Source organism: Xenopus laevis, chromosome 9_10S (assembly GCF_017654675.1).
Source record: "Xenopus laevis strain J_2021 chromosome 9_10S, Xenopus_laevis_v10.1, whole genome shotgun sequence".
Taxonomy (NCBI): domain Eukaryota; kingdom Metazoa; phylum Chordata; class Amphibia; order Anura; family Pipidae; genus Xenopus; species Xenopus laevis.
In genome coordinates this window covers 56,649,615-56,671,486 of record NC_054388.1, presented here as the reverse complement: position 1 = coordinate 56,671,486, position 21,872 = coordinate 56,649,615, and the positions used below count along the sequence as shown (strand labels likewise).

General features: G+C 39.0%; 1 protein-coding gene across 1 annotated transcript in view; it reads left to right on the top strand.

Annotated features, from left to right (window-relative positions):
* LOC108702259 (low-density lipoprotein receptor-related protein 1B-like) overlaps nt 1-21,872 on the top strand; it is a 724,128-nt gene that overhangs the window by 291,525 nt on the left and 410,731 nt on the right. The window contains exons 12-13 of the mRNA XM_041578093.1: nt 961-1,141; nt 18,821-19,040. Coding sequence (XP_041434027.1) covers nt 961-1,141; nt 18,821-19,040 — 401 coding nt within the window. The remainder of the gene's footprint in view (nt 1-960; nt 1,142-18,820; nt 19,041-21,872) is intronic.

The following is a 21,872-nucleotide window of genomic DNA, read 5'->3' as shown; positions in this document are numbered from 1 at the left end:
GAAGTAAAACATATGCTTTAAGGTACTATAAGACATAACCCATAAAGTCTATAAGTTAAAAAAATTCAAGTAATTAAAACTGCATTCTCAAAAAACAAACAAACACCATAATCACAACTAAAGTTGATTTTTCCTGAGATCTCTTTTATTTTTTAAAATGCCTAAGGCATAGAGGAGAGGCAGGCAATATTTAATTGACAGCTGAAATTTTTAAATGAGTTTACAACAGCTATAAATGCATAAATAAAAAAAGTTTGGATTTCATGTTTAATTTGAAAATTACTTTTATTATACAGCTTTTCATGTCTGAGTGACAGGTCCACTTTAAAGAAAAACACCAAAAGTAATATGTTTAAAAAAAGTTAGAGCTCTAACAAAATTTAACTTAATCTGTAACAATAATGATTAATGAACTGAATTGCTTTTAATGCCTTTGCTGGAAACTTGGTATGCATATACTGTATTTTTGCAGTCAATAGCCACGTTCAAAGTCTAATAATTTGAAAAATCTGTGCAGGAACAATGCATTATGTGAAATGAAAAAAAAATATTTACTCATAGTAATGGGCAATTTTATTCGGCCGGGCGAATTTGCGGCAAATTTTAACATTTTGCCACCGGCGACAATTCTGAAGCCTGTGACAATTCCAACGCCAGCAACTAGTGATGGGCAAATTTATTCGCCAGGCGCAATTTCGCAGTGAATTTGTGCGATTTGCCGCCTGCGTATAAATTCGTGAAACGCCCGAGAAAATTCGCCAAAAAAAAAATTGCCGGCGTCAAAAAAAAGGATGCCGGTGTCAAAAAACACTTTGTTTTCGTTTTCGCAAATTCGCCCATCACTACCAGCAACAATTAATAGGCAACCATTGACATTCATGTGCGTCAGAATTGTTGCCGGCAGCAAAATTTGCGTTTGTTTTAATTACACTATCATTTTTGTCCCCCTCAATCAACAAGACCTTGACAATGTCGAAGGAATTGCTGTGGACTGGATAAGTAACAATTTGTATTGGACAAATGATGGGCACAGAAAAACCATTAATGTAGCTCGTCTGGAGAAAGCATCTCAAAGCCGAAAGACCTTATTAGAGGGAGAAATGTCACATCCCAGAGGAATCGTTGTGGATCCTGTTAATGGGTACGAGTTTATAAACACTATGTAATGCTTATTCACATATAGTGAGTAAATATATTATTCTTGTTATTCTAACACATGATTGATTAGATTGAGCTCTACACATGGATACAGCTGTTAAAAACCATATTGCTATGTTCTTTAATTCTTTCACCATACCAGGTTGTACAGTTTGTGTCTCGTGTTGAAGGTGTAGAAATTACATCCTTGTCAGTCAATTTATCAGGTTAATTTAGTCAACTTAATGGCTATTCAGTTAAAGTTACAAACATCTGACATTTTACATTGAAGATGACAGATTCCAGAAAATAGAACTGTCAGTCACTCATGTAAATTTACATGAGGACGTTTTACTAAAGATCTTTACCTTTAGAAAATAGAGAGACAGTGTGTGTGTCCTTCTCAATGAAAATGTAATGCCCTCCACTATAATCACTGATCTTTGAATGATTTTGGATTATATTTCCATAGAGCCTGAAATAGTAGTTTTTTTTTCTATTACGCATATGCTAAATTTGAACCTTTTAAATATAATTTGTGCATATATACATATATAAGCATTTGGAGGCCGGTATCGCTATTTATAGAGTAAGTCAAACTTAACCAACTCAGCACTATTATAGTATAGTGAGGGATTTTGATAGAAGGAACATTTCTCACTTCTAAACACCAGATATTGTTATTGATATTTAGTCCATGAATCATTGTGGCCCTTCTTTGTATTGTATTTTTGCAAGTCACAAAGTTTTCACCACAGATTGAAAAAAAAAAATGCTGAAATGAAAATTGGCCAATGCCTAATAGTGGCGAGAAAATGCTATTCTAAAATGATTGTATTAAGATATTGGTAATTTTATGTTATATTCCCTTGCAATTATTTTCCTTTTGCCCTTTTCTACACAGCTTCTAATAAGATGTTTAAGATACCATATTTTTACAGAATGTGCAGTACCACTATCACTTTCAAACTGATACCCCCAGTAGTTTCCAATATTATTTCCTTCTGACTTACAGCACATGCTCTTGGAAGCTGTCATTTACCTGAGCTTAAGGACCAAATTACAATATTGACTATATGAAATTCACAATGCATATATGATTCATAATTAATTAGAGACACACTATGTGGTGGCATTGAAACAACTGCATTCTGCATCATAATGAATTGTTAATTATAATTAGCACAATAAGCATGTTAGGGGCTACTGGCACACAAAATATGGCCTAATAAAAGAGAAGATGGAAAACTGATGTAGACGGTTTTAAAGACTGATGTATTCTGGTTCATACAGTACGTTCAAGATATAAAATGCAGCATTTGAAGCTCATTAACAAATACAAGTGTGATTGCACCCACGCTAAAACAGAGGCTAGGTTGTCTTGAGTCTAAACATGCACCTTGTGCTTCTGTATGGTTGCACTTGGCACCATTGTGTACATCCCACCCCTCTGTTAAACAGAGTGGTAGAGCAACTTTTGACAGTGGAGAACCCTTGATCTATTGTCATCTTAAACACGGCGATAATTCAAGGGTTCCCTCAGCTTGCTGCACCACTAGATACAGCAGACTTGCTCCCAAAAAAATTATCCATATCAATGCCGAAGCAACTCCAGCTATGCACATTTGAGCCACAGCTTGTACCTTATTTGCATTAAAATCCAAAGCAATTGCAATAATTTTGGAGCATCAGGGGGTAAGTGCATTAGATCCAATTCCTTGCATGGCCAAAATAACACTGACATAACATTGTGTCTCAAAAACAAAACATGGTGAAAATTCACAGTGCACTTTTGGCCATTAAAGATCCCTATATGTTGTTAATATAATTTAAACTCTCATAGCCAACATGGGCATTCTCTTTTCTAAGCACCATTCCTCAGGAAAATATTTTCGTATAGTGGGCTTTAAGAGCAGACTAGATTCTAGACATTTTGTACTTCAATTATTTTAATATTTTTTCATAAACTGGCTTTGACTGCTTCCTTTGACTTTGACCAATTTTTGCTTCTAAGAGACTTTTTAAGTTTAACCCAGTAGAGATGCTGCAGACTTCTTCCATGATGTATCTTTGCACAATAGATGCTGCATTTACTGTGCTTGATTTGCCGTAACAATGGAAGGAAGAAAAAGATAGATTACAATGTCATCTATGTATAGGTGGTCAAAGCATATTAGAAGATTTATTGTGCAGCTGAGGTGGTTCCCGAGATACTTTAGTTCAGAGGCAGAGAAAAGCCTTTAGATATTGTTTTGCTACAGAATTGGATTCTGTCAAATTCTTGGGTGGGTAGATAGCATATACCTTGGAGAGGATAGATGCTCCTTTTTCTGACAAAAGGTCACTGGCAGTAAGCTTCATAAAAGATAGTTGTCTGAAAGTATTGCCTTCCTCTCAGTTGTGTGGGCTGTCAGTATCCTTGGATTGCTGATTTTGAAAGTGTGGCTGAGGGAAATAGTAATTGCTTGTTGAGCTCTGCAGTTGTGCAATTATCTATTCGGAGATGAAAGTAAATATTTGTTTTTTCCTGATAAAAACAAAAAATGTGATTTTAAGATATTGCCTTCACCAGAAAACTTGAATGAAAGATTGCACCTCGGTTACTTCTTTGGACCACAGTGTTCTAACAGTCAGCCAAGCATTCTGTTTCTTCTCACTTTTCCTTTAGAGGTGTGACTTTGATATTACTTTTATACTGCACAACTTTTCCATTTTACACCACAGTTCTTTTCTTTCTAATCCTTTGTATAGTAAGTGTTACATTATATAGGCACAGACAATATCAGAAAAGTGTAATCATTGATATCAGTGGGAGCTTTGATGCTATAGAATCTCAATGTCACAAGCATGCATATTACATTTAGTTTAGAATCAAGGTAACCTATGAGTCTTGACTGGTTCAGTGTTAAGTTTACAAATGTAGGCACATGTGACCACCAAGCATAATGTACCATCCCGGTGTATATCTATCCCCAGTACCCATAGAAAATATTAAGTCCAGTATGGTATGGAAAGGCCATAGCTTTATTAATGTTTACAAAATACCATTTACTTAACAAACATATTAAAATAGTAGTTGTGTCCAAGGCAATACTACTTGGCCTACAAAATGTACACTTGAGAAATCCACCCTTTTATTTTCTCTATAAGATTTGTGCCCACTCCCACTCTAGGTCGCTTCTAGGGATGTAGCGAACGTCGGAAAAAAAGTTCGCGAACATATTCGCGAACTTGCGCAAAAATGCGAGCGGTTCGCGAACGGTTCGCGAACCCCATAGACTTCAATGGGAAGGCGAACTTTAACATCTAGAAAAGACATTTCTGGCCAGAAAAATGATTTTAAAGTTGTTTAAAGGGTGCAACGACCTGGACAGTGGCATGCCAGAGGGGGATCAAGGGCAAAAATGTATCTGAAAAATCTGCCTGTGTGTGCTTGGAAGAGATAGTGTAGGGGGAGAGCTGTTAGTGATTTCAGGGACAGATGATAGTAAGCTTGCTGGCTAGTAATCTGCTTGATACTGCTCTGTATTGGAGGGACAGAAGTCTGCAGGGATTTGAGGGACATTTTAGCTTAGGTAGCTTTGCTGGCTAGTAATCTACTGTTCTCTTTAAACAACTGCCATACGTTGACCTTGTAGGCATTGTTTGCCCAGTTTTTTTGGACGCAGCCACTGAAGCACAGTTGCCAGAAAAAATATGCCATATAAATGCTGAAAATAGTAATTTTTCGCCATACGTTGACCTTGTAGACATTGTTTGCCCAGTTTTTTTGGACGCAGCCACTGAAGCACAGTTGCCAGAAAAATTATGCCATATAAATGCTGAAAATATAAATTTTTTTGGTTGCAGCCACTGAAGCACAGAGGCCAGAAAAATTATGCCATATAAATGCAGAAAATATGCATTTTTTTGGTCGCAGCCACTGAAGCACAGTTGCCAGAAAAATTATGCCATATAAATGCTGAAAATATAAATTTTTTTGGTTGCAGCCACTGAAGCACAGAGGCCAGAAAAATTATGCCATATAAATGCAGAAAATATGCATTTTTTTGGTCGCAGCCACTGAAGCACAGTTGCCAGAAAAAATATGCCATATAAATGCTGAAAATAGTCATTTTTTGCCATATACGTTGAGTCAACGTATGGCAAAAAATTACTATTTTCAGCATTTATATGGCATATTTTTTCTGGCCTCTGTGCTTCAGTGGCTGCGGCCAAAAAAACTGGGCAAACAATGCCTACAAGGTCAACGTCGTTGACCTTGTAGGCATTGTTTGCCCAGTTTTTTTGGCCGCAGCCACTGAAGCACAGAGGCCAGAAAAAATATGCCATATAAATGCTGAAAATAGTAATTTTTTTGGTCGCAGCCACTGAAGCACAGTTGCCAGAAAAATTATGCCATATAAATGCTGAAAATATAAATTTTTTTGGTTGCAGCCACTGAAGCACAGAGGCCAGAAAAATTATGCCATATAAATGCTGAAAATATAAATTTTTTTGGTTGCAGCCACTGAAGCACAGAGGCCAGAAAAATTATGCCATATAAATGCAGAAAATATGCATTTTTTTGGTCGCAGCCACTGAAGCACAGTTGCCAGAAAAATTATGCCATATAAATGCAGAAAATATGCATTTTTTTGGACGCAGCCACTGAAGCACAGTTGCCAGAAAAAATATGCCATATAAATGCTGAAAATAGTCATTTTTTGCCATACGTTGACCTTGTAGACATTGTTTGCCCAGTTTTTTTGGTTGCAGCCACTGAAGCACAGAGGCCAGAAAAAATTAAACCAGTAGGGTTTGCACCCTAGTTTGTAACGGTGGCGGAGGGAGGAGGAGGACGCTAAAGGACAGCTGTGTGTGGAGTCATGAGGCTTGAAGAGAAGGACAGCTGCATAGAAGTCAGAACAAGTCTTCCGGCGTGCAGTAACCCTCCGAGATCCACCCCTCATTCATTTTAATAAAGGTCAGGTAATCGACACTTTTGTGACCTAGGCGAGTTCTCTTCTCAGTTACAATCCCTCCTGCTGCACTGAAGGTCCTTTCTGAGAGCACACTTGAGGCTGGGCAAGACAAGAGGTTCATGGCAAATTGTGACAGCTCTGGCCACAGATCAAGCCTGCGCACCCAGTAGTCCAGGGGTTCATCGCTCCTCAGAGTGTCGATATCTGCAGTTAATGCCAGGTAGTCCGCTACCTGCCGGTCGAGGCGTTCTTTGAGGGTGGATCCAGAAGGGTTGTGGCGCTGCCTTGGACAGAAAAACATTTGCATGTCTGACGTTACAGACTGGCCAAAGGGCTTTGTCCTTGCAGGTGTGCTCGTGGCAGGATTACTGGCACCTCTGCCCCTGGAATGTTGATGAGTTCCTGAAGTGACATCACCCTTAAAAGCATTGTACAACATGTTTTGCAGGCTGGTTTGTAAATGCCGCATCTTTTCGGACTTGTGGTATGTTGGTAACATTTCTGACACTTTATGCTTGTACCGAGGGTCTAGTAGCGTTGCGACCCAGTACAGGTCCTTCTCCTTAAGCCTCTTGATACGGGGGTCCTTCAACAGGCATGACAGCATGAAAGACCCCATTCTCACAAGGTTGGATGCAGAGCTATCCATCTCCGCTTCCTCATTATCAAGGACTGCATCATCCACGGTCTCCTCCCCCCAGCCACGTACAAGACCAGGGGTCCCCAAAAGGTCACCACTAGCCCCCTGGGAAGCCTGCTCCTGTTGGTCCTCCTCCTCCTCCTCCACAAAGCCACCTTCCTCCTCTGACTCCACTTCTGGCACCTCTCCCTGCGTTGCAGCAGGTGCCTGGGTTCGTTCTGGTGATTCCGACCAGAAATCGTGCGCTTCCAGCTCCTCGTCACGCTGGTCTACAGCCTCATCTGTCACTCGTCGCACGGCACGCTCCAGGAAGAAAGCGAAGGGTATTAGGTCGCTGATGGTGCCTTCGGTGCGACTGACCATATTTGTCACCTCTTCAAAAGGTCGCATGAGCCTGCAGGCATCGCGCATAAGCACCCAGTAACGGGGGAAAAAAATCCCCAGCTGTGCAGATCCAGTCCTACCACCCAGTTCAAAAAGGTACTCGTTGACGGCCCTTTGTTGTTGCAGCAGACGTTCCAACATAAGGAGCGTTGAATTCCAGCGAGTCTGGCTGTCAGAAATCAAACGCCTGACTGGCATGTTGTAGCGCTGCTGAATGTCAGCAAGGCGTGCCATGGCTGTGTAGGAACGTCTGAAATGGGCCGACACCTTTCTGGACTGGGTGAGAACGTCCTGGAATCCTGGGTACTTGGAGACAAAACGTTGGACTATTAAATTTAACACATGTGCCATGCAGGGCACATGTGTTAAATTGCCTAGTCTCAACGCTGCCAACAGATTGCTTCCATTGTCACACACCACTTTTCCGATCTGCAGTTGGTGTGGGGTCAGCCACCGATCGGCCTGTGACTGCAGAGATGACAGGAGTACAGATCCGGTATGGTTTTTGCTTTCCAGGCACGTCATCCCCAAGACAGCGTGACAACGGCGTACCTGGCACGTCGAATAGCCTAGGGGGAGCTGGGGGTGCACAGGTGTGGAGGAGGAGAAGGAGGACCCAGCAGCAGAGTAAGAAGAAGAAGAAGACGAGGTAGAGAGCGATGGAGGAGTAGAGGTGGTGGCAGAACCGCGTGCAATCCGTGGCGGTGACACCAACTCCACTGTTGTTGTTGAGCTACCCATTCCCTGCTTCCCAGCCATTACCAAGTTCACCCAGTGGGCAGTGTAGGTGACATACCTGCCCTGACCATGCTTGGAGGACCATGCGTCAGTAGTCATATGGACCTTTGGCCCAACACTAAGTGACAGAGATGCGGTAACTTGGCTCTGCACATGTTGGTACAGGTGTGGTATTCCCTTTTTAGAAAAAAAATTGCGGCTGGGTACCTTCCACTGCGGTGTCCCAATTGCTACAAATTTGCGGAAGGCCTCAGAGTCCACCAGCTGGTATGGTAAAAGCTGGCGGGCTAAGAGTGCAGACAAGCCAGCTGTCAGACGCCGGGCAAGGGGGTGACAGTCAGACATTGGCTTCTTACGCTCAAACATGGCCTTCACAGAAACTTGGCTGGTGGCAGATGACTGGGAATGGGAACAGGTGGTCAAGGTGGAAGGCGGAGTGGAGGGTGGTTCAGACGGGTCAAGGAGAGCAGAGGTAGAGCAGTAAGATGCTGGACCAGAAGGAGTGTGGCTTTTAGTTTGCCTGTTGCCTTTGAGGTGTTGCTCCCAAAGTGCTTTGTGCTTGCCGCTCATGTGCCTTCGCATAGAAGTTGTACCTATGTGGCTGTTGGGCTTACCAAGGCTCAGTTTCTGACTGCACTCATTGCAAATTACAATGCTTTTGTCAGAGGCACACACATTAAAAAAATCCCACACTGCTGACTTTTTGGAAGTGTGCGATCTGGCGGTAACAGTAGAAGTTGGCGGAGTTGGCGGAGTTGGCGGTATTGGCGGCAATGGCGGGTGCGTTGGCCGGCTGAACACAGGTGCCGATACATGTTGTTGCCCTGCTGATCCCTGCGGGCTGTCCTCCCTGCTTCTTCTAAGTCTTATTCTCCTACTGCCTCTCTGACTCTCCGTCTCTCCATCTGAACTACCCTCCTCTTGCTCTCTTCTACTAGGCACCCACAAAACATCAATCTCCTCATCATCATTCTCCTCAGATGCATCAATTTCTTCTGACACATCACAGAAGGAAGCAGCAGCGGGGACCTCCTCCTCATCACTCATTATGTCCATCTCTATCGTGTTCTCTGCCAGAATTAAATCTGGTGTAAGGTCCTCATCTCCTTCATCTTCTTCTGGCAATAATGGTTGCGCATTACTCAGTTCAAGAAACTCATTGGAAAATAACTCCTCTGACCCCAGTGAAGAAGGGGCACCGGTGGTGGAGGAAGTGTTACGTGGGGTGGCCATAGCAGTGGAGGATGAGGAGGATGTTGTGGTAAAGTTAGAAACGGTAGAGGATGGGGTGTGCTGTGTAAGCCAGTCAACTACCTCTTCAGCATTTTGGGAGTTCAGGGTCATTGGCTTTTTAAAACTGGGAAATTTGCTAGGGCCACAGGATTGCATTGCAGCACGGCCCCTAGCACGGCCTCTGCGTGGCGGCCTGCCTTTGCCTGGCATTATTTTTAAAAAAACAACAACAACAACAAAAACTCAGTTGGTTTTTCTGGAAACGATAATACACACAGCTAGATGGCGGGTTGAAGAAAACACTGTGCAAATAATGCCTACAAAGTCAACGTATACACTACTACAGCGGTGGATACGGATTACGTAAAATATATGAATGCTGCTTGAAAAAAAGTAACTCAAGTGGTTTTTCTAGAGACGATAATATTATCAATATTTAGACAAAATGTGAACAAGCTCACACAGCTCGATGGCGGGTTGAAGAAAACAGTGTGCAAATAATGCCTACAAGGTCAACGTATACACTACTACAGCGGTGGATACGGATTACGTAAAATATATGAATGCTGCTTGAAAAAAAGTAACTCAAGTGGTTTTTCTAGAGACGATAATATTATCAATATTTAGACAAAATGTGAACAAGCTCACACAGCTCGATGGCGGGTTGAAGAAAACAGTGTGCAAATAATGCCTACAAGGTCAACGTATACACTACTACAGCGGTGGATACGGATTACGTAAAATATATGAATGCTGCTTGAAAAAAAGTAACTCAAGTGGTTTTTCTAGAGACGATAATATTATCAATATTTAGACAAAATGTGAACAAGCTCACACAGCTCGATGGCGGGTTGAAGAAAACAGTGTGCAAATAATGCCTACAAGGTCAACGTATACACTACTACAGCGGTGGATACGGATTACGTAAAATATATGAATGCTGCTTGAAAAAAAGTAACTCAAGTGGTTTTTCTAGAGACGATAATATTATCAATATTTAGACAAAATGTGAACAAGCTCACACAGCTCGATGGCGGGTTGAAGAAAACACTGTGCAAATAATGCCTACAAGGTCAACGTATACACTACTACAGCGGTGGATACGGATTACGTAAAATATATGAATGCTGCTTGAAAAAAAGTAACTCAAGTGGTTTTTCTAGAGACGATAATATTATCAATATTTAGACAAAATGTGAACAAGCTCACACAGCTCGATGGCGGGTTGAAGAAAACACTGTGCAAATAATGCCTACAAGGCCAACGTATACACTACTACAGCGGTGGATACGGATTACGTAAAATATATGAATGCTGCTTGAAAAAAGTGACTCCGGTGTTTTTTCTGGAGACGGTAATATTATGGATATTTAGACAGAATGGGAACAAGGTCACACAGCTCGATGGCGGGTTGAAGAAAACAGTGTGCAAATAATGCCTACAAGGCCAACGTATACACTACTACAGCGGTGGATACGGATTACGTAAAATATATGAATGCTGCTTGAAAAAAGTGACTCCGGTGTTTTTTCTGGAGACGGTAATATTATGGATATTTAGACAGAATGGGAACAAGGTCACACAGCTCGATGGCGGGTTGAAGAAAACAGTGTGCAAATAATGCCTACAAGGCCAACGTATACACTACTACAGCGGTGGATACGGATTACGTAAAATATATGAATGCTGCTTGAAAAAAGTGACTCCGGTGTTTTTTCTGGAGACGGTAATATTATGGATATTTAGACAGAATGGGAACAAGGTCACACAGCTCGATGGCGGGTTGAAGAAAACAGTGTGCAAATAATGCCTACAGGGCAAATAATGCCTAAAAGGTCAACTTATACACTACTACAGCGGTAGTAAAATAAAAAAAAGTAAAATAAAAAAAAAATGAATATTAAAAAAAAAAAATTAAAGTTGGTGCTGCTGAACTACTAGGAGCAGCAGATTAGCACACCAGTCCCACTCCCCAACACTGCTAGACTAATAGCACTGGGCTCTTATAGTAGTAGTAGTAGTAGTAGTAGTAAAACAACAAAAAAATAAATAAAAGCAGTCCTTACAAGGACTACTGTTATTGCAGCAGTCAGCAGATGAGATCAGAAGCAGGACAGCTGCCCACTGCAGCTACATACAGAGCACTGCAGTAGAAGGTAGATTACTAGCCAGCAAAGCTACCTAAGCTTAAATGTCCCTCAAACCCCTGCAGACTTCTGTCCCTCCAATAACAGAGCAGTATCAAAACGATTACTAGCCAGCAAACTTTCAACTGTCCCTGAAATCACTAACAGGCAGCAGCTCTCTCCCTACACTATCTCTTCAGCACACACAGGCAGAGTGAAAAAACGCTGCAGGGCTTCGGTTTTTATAGGGAAGGGGAGTGGTCCAGGGGAGAGCTTCCTGATTGGCTGCCATGTACCTGCTGGTCTGGGGTGAGAGGGCAAAAAAAAGCGCCAACAATGGCGAACCCAAAATGGCGAACGTCGCGCGACGTTCGCGAACTTCCGGCGAGCGCGAACACCCGATGTTCGCGCGAACAAGTTCGCCGGCGAACAGTTCGCGACATCTCTAGTCGCTTCCTATACATTATTCCCCTAGTTTTTGGTCCTGTTAAGTCTGAACCTCCCTCTCCCCACCAAAGGAATACTTGCCTTTATCCCTATTACATGCTGCTTGCCATGCCACCTGCTCAACCCAGGTGGATCCAACAGGGAAGTTAAAACAGGCAACAAATTGTCCTTAAACATTTACATGTCAGCTGAACCCTGGTCTTATGCCTCATAACTGGCAAGCATTTCCATGTAAAATGTGATTAAGCATAACACTAAAACCCCACTTGTAAATTCAAAGCAAAAGAAAAATGTAAATGATGCTCACCACTGGGACTATACCTGCATCTTCTCTGCACAGTACTCCCCCTCCATGCAGACCCCAGCTCCCCCCTATCCCCTGCATTCCCCCCACATCCCCTATGTGACTTTGGGAAAAGTATAGACTCCATATAAATCATGACTTTAATTTAAAATCTAGCACAGTGATCTTCCGTCTCCCTATTTCTTTGCACGGCTGCGCATGAGCAGAAGAATGAGAATCCGAACTTTAACTAAAAAGTCAGCTATTTTATTCAGCTGCGCATGCTTTTGCTCCGGGAAATTTGAAGAAAGAAGAAGATGGAAGAAGATCTCTCTGTGGTGCTCACTGGTGTAACCACGGGCAGGTGCAGTTTTCTAACTGGATAAATAATTTTGTCTGGGCCACCTACTTTGAAGAGCTAGGTGACAAGGTCTTTGAAAGGCTTAAAATGTAGTTGACCTTTTTTGGTAATATTTATGTTTGCAACCCCTACAGAATATTGATCAATAGCACAATGTTTACATTACATTGCATCATTTTTATCAACTAGACGAGCTCTATTGGAGAGAATAGGTTATTCTTAGTATTTTCCATCGACCTATAGCAAAAAAAGCATAATTTCACAGAGAATTAATATACATTAACTACTAAAGATATCTTTGACTCAGAAACTTGAATTTAATCAGCATTCTTTGAGATGAATGGACATCTCACTGTTTATTTTGAAGGTGCATTTTCTGTACACATAAGATCTCATAAACAGTGGTAGTTTCATAAATGAATAGCTCTCAGGAAAATTAAATAGCCATTTTACTGGACAGGAACCTTTACATTCTAAGCAAATGTTGCAGTACAATGCTCAACTGTTTTAAGGAAAGGGTGACTGTGTGCCAGATGCTTCAATTAACTTTGCTTTATATGGTTCCATTTTTGTAAAATAATTCACATACCACAAATGTTAGAATTTATACTTATTTTTACCCAGGTCTAGTGATGGGTGAATTTGGGGCGTGAATTTCCAGTGAAATTCGCAAAACGCCGAAAAATTTGCGAAATGGCACTGGCCTCTTGTTTTTGACGCCAGCATCGGTTTTTGATGCTGGCATCCATTTTTTGCATGATAGCGCACATTCGCCTTTGAAAATGCGCCGGCTTCCAAAAAAAGGAACCTGTGAATTTTCGCAGCGGTTTCGCGAATCACGGGGATTTGTCGCGATTCCGCGCCTGCCGAATAAATTCACCCTTCACTAATTGAACACATACAGAAACACATATCACACACATACAGAAACATAGACAATTATCTAGACATATACTTATATATACTTATTTTTTATTCTACTGTGTTCCTTAAAGTGATTACTAGGAGCAAGTTCTCTTATATATGTTTATTGAAATCCTGTTTGTGATTCTATTTAGGACCAAAGTTCATTGATTTTCTAAAGATTCTTGCACAATAAATACTATTTTCTAAAACTTTGGCCACTATCCTCATGTACTGATAACTGTTTGATACCTTTTTATTCATAACAGGCTTTCAGAAACAAAAGAAGCTATTGATTAACTATTGTGCTGTCTAGATAAAGAGCAGCAGTGTAAGATTTCCATGTTTATGTAAATATCCAGTTTACACCCTTATTTGATTTGGAATTATGCTGCTACTGAGATGGAAAGATTGATACTCTGTGGTAACAATGGGTTTATAAAATATGTTTCAGAATCGTATATACAGATGTCATAAAAAACGTAGCAAGCTGGGGTGAAATAAGTCACACTATCATTAGTGATGGGTGAATTTATTCCGGCGCATTTGCGCGATTCGCCGCCATCGAAAAAAAATTGCGAAACGCCCACGAAAATTTGCGGCAAAAATTCGCCGGCGTCAAAAAAAAATGTCCGAAAAAACGGGCACCGGCGTCAAAAACAAGACGCCGGTGCCGTTTCACGATTTTTTCACCATTTCGTGAATTTCGTGCGAAATTCGCAAATTTTCCGGCAAAGCGAAACGACGCAAATTCGCCCATCACTAACTATCATTTAAAATGTTATTCTGGAACCAACAAATTATTTTTTTTAGCTGTAATATTGGTGTGGAGGCAGCCACAGTGCATTGTGCCTCATTCTGAACTTTGGCAAGGAGCCAGCACTGTTAGCAAGCTGTTATTTCTCTCTTTCTCTTTGTATTTTACCAAGACCCTTTAGCAATGCAAATAAATCCTTTAGCAGAGGTGTCAGAGAGCTGCTATCTGGTTAGCTACCCATTGTTCTGTAGCTAGTCTGCTAATGGGCTGCTGAGAAGGGAGGGGTTAATATCACTCGAGTTTGCAGTACAATAATAAAGAGTGACTGAAGTTTATCAGAGTCACTTGACTTGAGAGCACCTGGGAAACTGATAATATATCTAGCCACATTTCAATTTCAAAATGAAAAAATCTGTTTGCTCTTTTAAAAAATGGATTTCAGTGCAGAGTTCTGTTGGAGCAGTTTTAACCAATTATAACCACTATGAACTGAAAAAAAACCCATGTTTTCCCACAACAGTATCCCTTTAAAGCAAGAGGACACTCCAATCATCATTGTAAGCCTTTCTGGTTTGTATATAGTGGTCTCTCTTTTCTTCACATATGTTACCCAAGTACCCAAGAATCGCTCTACGATTACATGTGGGCAGACATACACTAGAGATTTGAGGGTTTTTTTTCACAAGTCTCTAAAAATGTGTGGTTTTCTCTTTTAAAAATGTATTAAGTGTAAAAACTACAAAACCCACTGACAGCTGTGCTGATCTCATTGGACCATTTTTAATACATTTTTAATCAAGTTTTTTTGTGTTTTTTTCAAGCGATTTTCAAGCAGTTTTCAGCAACATTGTTTTATGAAAATTTATTGATGAATGGGGGGAAAAGTCTGTGTGGATTTGGTCGGGGTGGTTTTCAGAATACAGTGAGAAAATGTTGGATTTTGAGAAATAACCCCCTTTGCATTTACATATTTTCATTACTTTTATGGCATTAGTGGTTTTAGAGAAATTGTTTAATTTTGTTTTCAGAAACCTCTAAAATTGGACCTTTAATAAATATGAGTTTTGGCTTGATCAACTAAACAAAACTCATCCAAATGCTCTAATAAATAAGTGGCCACTTTTGACCAACTTGTAGTGCATAATAGCCTGCCATATTGACAGCAGGATATCCCACAAGAATACCCTTGTTCTTATGTTAACAGATCCATAAGTCCATGTAATTCTCCATTTTGGGAAGAATATGTTAAGTAAAAAAATATTTAATTGAAATTAAATGTATTTTATTTCCTGTGGCGTATTAGGTAGCATTGCCTCACAACTCCTGACAAACCATTTGTAACATTAACAAGAAAAAAAAAGAATAGTAATTGCCTTTTAACAAGCAACATAATTGTTTGACTTTTATTGATATATCTTCTGTCAACATTGTGGGAAAAATATTGACCTGGACCAAGAAGGTTGTCTGAATCACATTTAGACAAGTTAGGTTAGATGATAGTGATAGCTGACACTGCTTAATGTAATGAAGTTTCTTTCAGATTTATTGCCATGTTTAAAGACTGTGGTATTTAAATTGCTTCTCTCTTGCTGCTACTTTGTAGAATTAGATGGCCCTTTCCTTTTGGCAAAGTATTATCTGTGCAGAAAAAATAAAAAGCAGTAAACAGCTAATTGCCCCTAAGATACCACTTGAGATCTTTATAGGCATGAATTATTTACATTTTGCTGGAATAGTGCATATTGATTTTATACCTAGACCTATAGTATTTTCCCATAGTTTTAATCGCTGCTAAATAGTTTATTTACCTCCTGCAAGAAAACTACACTGCAAATTAGCTGGCAAATTGATCTTTGAGGATTACATGCTTGATGGTCCTAGTGTGGTGATTGAGGCCTTGAAATTAGGTCAGGAGATGTTGTTCTGAAAATGGCTGGCGCAGTGGTGAACATTTTCTAAATGAGACATTTTTTTGTTTATGATTCATAAGTATTGCATCGCATGGCTGTTTGCTTTATTGCAAATAATAATTGATTGGAAAACCACCTCCATGATTAGCTGCAATACTGAGAATTATATAAAAATTATAGAAAAGTACCCCGTCTGAAACGTATTAATTAATATCCAGCAATCAATTAAATCCCTTAAATTAAATTAAATAAATAGCTTAATTAAAGTGCAAGATGTGCCTGGTCAATTAATTAATCAGCTAATTAATTTCCAACCAATTCATAAATATAAATATAAAGTGCCAATTAGTGCATCATATCCAATAGGTGTTTAACCAATTATCACCCTTCAATTCATTAACAATTCAAGATTGAGCCCAACCAGAAAAAGTTAAAAATGACCAAAGTTCATTAAGGAAGTGCAATTAATTAGAACAAGGTGCTTAAAGTTAAATGAATTGATATTTAAACCGAAAACCAAAATTGGACTAAAATACTATGGTGCTAGGCATTTAAAAAATTAATTACTAGAAAATTAAATTAATTAAAAAGATCAAGATAGATTAAAATATGACCAAAATTGGGTAAGGGCTAAACAAATGCTACGGTCTTACAGAATAGAGAGAAGATATAATGAAAAGTAAGAAGGTGGAGCTGTCCCAAAGCTAGCTGCCTGTTATTTTCTAAGACTGGGACACCACAAAGAAGAAGGCAGGACAGGGTAACCGAGACTGTGGCCTTGGTGTATTAACTTGCCCTGATCTTAAAGAGACTAAATTGACCCTAATAAGCCACAAATCACCGGCCCCTTGGGCCAAAATACCAAAATACCCGTCAGCCTGGCATTGTGGCCCTAACTTGTGAAGGCCTAACTGCTTAGCTAGCTGAACTATGTCTATCGCTCCCCAAATTACAGTAAATTTCTATGCACCTACCCTAACATTTACTGGCCTTACTAACAAATATGTAATTTAGGGGTATGATGCTAGGATCCTTAAGCCCTCAGCTTCGTTCATTTTCTCTGATCATCAACCAAATATTGTTGGGTCAACACTCCCTTTCTTTTATAATTTTCCCAGAGAAATCCCCTCCTCAGATTGACATTGGTGGACCACCATCTACTACAATTGTCCATGCTATGGGAATTCCTTGTCCCACAACAATACATATGCCCTTAAATCCCCACATATGCACCACTGTTAAGTTAAAGGCAAAGAAAATTTGTTTCACACTTGGGGGAGCCAAATGTTAGGCACCCCAAATCAATGTATTTACTTACATAAACCCTGGGTCGGTGCTCCTATCAGTATAGAACTGCACCAGCCGGAGTTTTTCCAGTGAGCACCACAGAGCGATTCTCTTCCAGCTTCTTCTTGCTTCTCACGGCTGTGCATGCACATTAGAGTGAAAAGCCAAATTTTAACTAAAAAAGCGCCTATTTAATTCTACTGCACATGCATCTGCTCGGGAAATTTGAAGAAAGAAGAAGCCAGCAGAGGATCGCTCTGTGGTTCTCGTTGGAATAACCCAGGGCTGGTGCAGTTTTCTGCTGATAGGAGCACCAGCCCAGGGTTTCAGGTAAGTAAAACTTTGGGTGCCTAACATTTGTCACCCCCAAGTGTGAAATGACTTTCCTTCTCCTTTAAGAAACACTTGTAGGAATATAAGTGTTTGACTTTAAATAAAAAATACATAGGTTCACTTCCTGCTCATTGTGTTTAAATCATTGTAGCTTTGAGGAAATGACAAAATTGTTTAACTAAAGCTTATATCATTTATTTTAAAAACTCATGTGCACCTGTAATCATGTGTACCTGAATAATGATATACATGGAATAACAGAAGTAAATTATGATACCTATGGCCCCTTTACCATTTTCCATATTTATAAAGTATAATCCATTAAATTGGTCTAAACATTCATAAAACAAGTAGCATTTGCAGTATGTCACATAAAAGATCAAGAGTACGTTCCTCCAGACTGCATGCAAATAAAATAGAGAGGTTTAAAAACACAAGGATATTGAACATAAAGAAGATAAAAGGAGAGACAAGATTGCTGGGAGAGAGAAGAGATGCAGAAGTGTCATATAGATGAAGAAAGTGCAGGCATCAGAGAGGGTTATACACAACAAGAGATAAGATGAAAATAGGGGAAACAAAAAGAGAAAATAAAGCTAGCCAATGGTAGTAGATTGAGTAATGGTGAGATAATGATATGTATGAAATAATGTGGTGTAATATAGGATATGCAGGGGTTGTGTGTGTTACAACAAACTATACACAGGCTTGGTGCTGCATTTGCAGAAGCTGAATTGGTAAACTAGAAAAGTCATGAATAATAACTATACATTAAATATTGTGAGGTAATATAGATTATGCTGGGGTTGTGCTATGTTATGACACATAATACACAGGCAGGGTGCGGTGTTTACAGAAGCTGAATTGGCAGACAAGAAAAGTCATATGCACAACTTTCATTTTGGGTTCCCTGCATGCTACATACTATGCATACTGTGAATTCAACTGTTTATTATAAGGAAATACCAAAATGGAAATAGCATTTCCATTAAAGTGTGTCAAACCAGAAATTGTGGGTGGTTGAGGCTTATTATCAGCGGGTGTAACTTATAATTGTGGGAGGTTCTTATTTGGGGATATCAGGCTATGTGCGACACACATAGCATCCCTTGTTTCACTCTAATTCAAGCACTGACCCTAACTACTTTAGCATTTATTTTATTGGTGTTAGAAATTGAAAGTTTAAAACTGCAGGGCATCAGGTGTGACTGAAACATTCCACAATGTGCTTAATTATATGATCTCTTTTTAAATCACTAAAAAGTGTACACATTGCCTTTGTCGATGAGATTTTTGTATCTCATTACTCTTTTTTAGTTGGATGTACTGGACAGATTGGGAAGAAGATGAAATAGATGACAGCATGGGAAGAATTGAGAAAGCATGGATGGATGGTTCTAACAGACAGATCTTTGTGACATCAAATATGTTATGGCCGAATGGATTATCGCTAGACCATGAAAACAGCATTTTGTACTGGTGTGATGCTTTCTATGACCACATTGAACAGATATATTTAAATGGAACTCTCAGAAAGGTAAATGAAATGTGAGCTTTCAGTGAGGCACAGCTACCAAATCTTATTCCAGGAAGGGCTAAAAGTCTTGTAATGAAACAGAGCCATTGAAGAATAATAGAATGCTTGACTTTACCAAGCAGTTACTTTTGAATAAAGAATCACTCAAGCATGGGACTACTCTTGCTTTACTCAATGCAAAATGTTTATTGCTTTTATATTTAAAACCGATGCAGAATGTTTCTTCTTTTTTCCACACTATTGTTGGCTGAAAGCAGACACAAGACATTTACAGTATTCAAAATGGGTATTAAAGACTGCACCTTAGTTCTGCAACAACAAATTCCAGCATCGCTCTGTAAGCTAACAGGGTCAGCAGGTATAAGAAGTTATACTGGAATTGCACAAAATTGTATTTAATTTGCAGTGAGATAATTTAATTTGAGTTGACTATCACAATTGACCAATGATGCATATTCAGATCTGCTTCAGTAAGTGCAAATCAGCAAACAGACAAACACACAAACATATTTGCATCAAATCAACCATGAAGATGCATTAAAATAGAAAATGTAATCATAGCTAGGTACAAGAACAATGCAAAATCTGATGGAGATTGTTAATCTGAATAAAACTCTCTTAGAATGTGGAATACTTTTTTAATATTTTTTTACATGAGCAGATGTCTATAAAATTCTCTTGCTAGTTAACTTCGGTGCGGTCATACCAGAAGGTTTTTTCTCCACAGTGGTATATGTTGACTGCTTTGACTAGCCAGTAGTGATAGGGCGAATTAGACCCATTTCGCTTTGCCAAAAATTTGCAAAACAGCAAAAACTTTTTTTTTTCACTATCCATTATATGGGCAATCACTAACAGTTAAACTATAGCATTTTCCCAACAACAACAAATCAAGACCAGTTTGTGTACCATTAACAATGCTGTGCAGTCTACTCTCATTTTCCAACTTTCCAGACACATAAGTACAATACATCTATGGATTAGTAATCCTTGAAAATGATTGTTGTATGTACAGATAAAAGTTATTGCAAATTCTTGTATACAATGGTAGAAATACAGAAAGGGGTTTGTTGCTGTAAAAGGGTACAGATCACATTATAAGAATGGTATCAAGGTTGTATCATGAAAAAAGAACCACATTTTCAACCCAGTAAACTTCCACTGCTCTCTATTGAATTCTATGGGTTTTTTTGAAGCATATTTATCAAATGGTAAACTCTTACCCACTGATAAATATGCCTCTAAAAATTCCATAGAAATACTGTAACTAGAGAGAGTGGTGGAATTTTACAGGGGGTGCGCTCTGATTTTACACTTTGAAATATATATATATATTGTATATATATATATATACTGTATATATATATATATATATATATATATATATATATATATATATATATATATATATATATGCCCCAGTAGGACTTTGTAAGTGCCAAATCAAGGTTGCAAAAAGCAATCATAAAAGATTAACATTAAATCAGCTGAAACCTGTCAAGATGTCTTAGAAGTAAAAAAAAATCCAACCCATGATATTGTCACTCTTCAAAATGCATTGGAAACTGTAGTTTAGAACTTTTACCATTTTCCCTGATACTGTATTTCATGATGAACCCATTCATGGTTTTTCATAAATATGTTGAAAATTGCAAGTGACAAGATTGTGCAATTCAATGTTATGTTAGATCTACATTCCCCTTTTGAAAGCAGTAGCTAAGAATAAAATACTTTTATAAATTTTAGATTTTTTTTAAAATAGTTTTTATGAAGTATAGGTTTTTATATGTATGGGCAATAACAAGTAAAAGAAAATGTTAGTATCTTATATTTCATTTGTAAATTTAAGATTTTAAAATATAGTGAATACTGTGCAAAATAGGCCAATAATATTTTAAGTGCATATTAGATGATTCTGGCATATTGCCAATATTATTTTCAGTTAAATTTGAATCTATTAAAGACCTTGAAACCAGATTTTCTGTATTTTTATCTGTTTGTTAATACTTGCAATAGCAAGGTGGTAATTTACTAAAATCCTACAATTTCTTACTATTTTCTTAAAACCACCAAACTCCCATGAACATTTTTACCATATTTATCAATAAATTTACTCGAAAAAATCTGGTGCGGGAAAAGACTAGAACTAGATAAAATTGTAAAAAATCTGAACTGTATGATTTCACACCTGAAAACCACAAATTCTTTGGATTATTGTATGAAATCCATCTACTACACTTCTGTATTCTGATCTGGCATAATCAATGATCAGGCCGGGTGGGTACCAAACAGGCAATACAGTACAAGATCAGAAAACAGAAGCATAGTCAAGGTCACAGGCCGGGGTCAAAAGCCAAACCGTATTGTGGTACAGAATCAGAATCCGAAGAATGGTCAATAACAGGCAGTGATTAATACAGGCAGCAGGATAGCAAAGTAAGGGACAGGCAAGACAAGAATAAAGATCAGACTTGATAAACACTTGATAAACACACCGAGGAGATAGGGAAATGGAAGTGTCACAAGAGGGCATCCAATGCTGATCACTGCCTGACAAACTTGGATGTGGTGGGGCATCCCCACCAGGACTGCGGCGGGGGTCCCCGCCATGCTCCAACAAGTACCCTTACAGATATCTTCAAATTGTAAATGGGACATCTGACACTGACTTCTACATGACCATGGCAGGTTGGAGATTAAGTATTTTTTTTTCTTTTAGCAGCCTCAGGGTTTAATTAATCATGATTTTTTTTGTTTTTTTCTACAAAACATTGTGTTTTCCCCTTTAAAATGCTGACCAGAAAAAAATCTGACTTAATAAATAACCCCTAT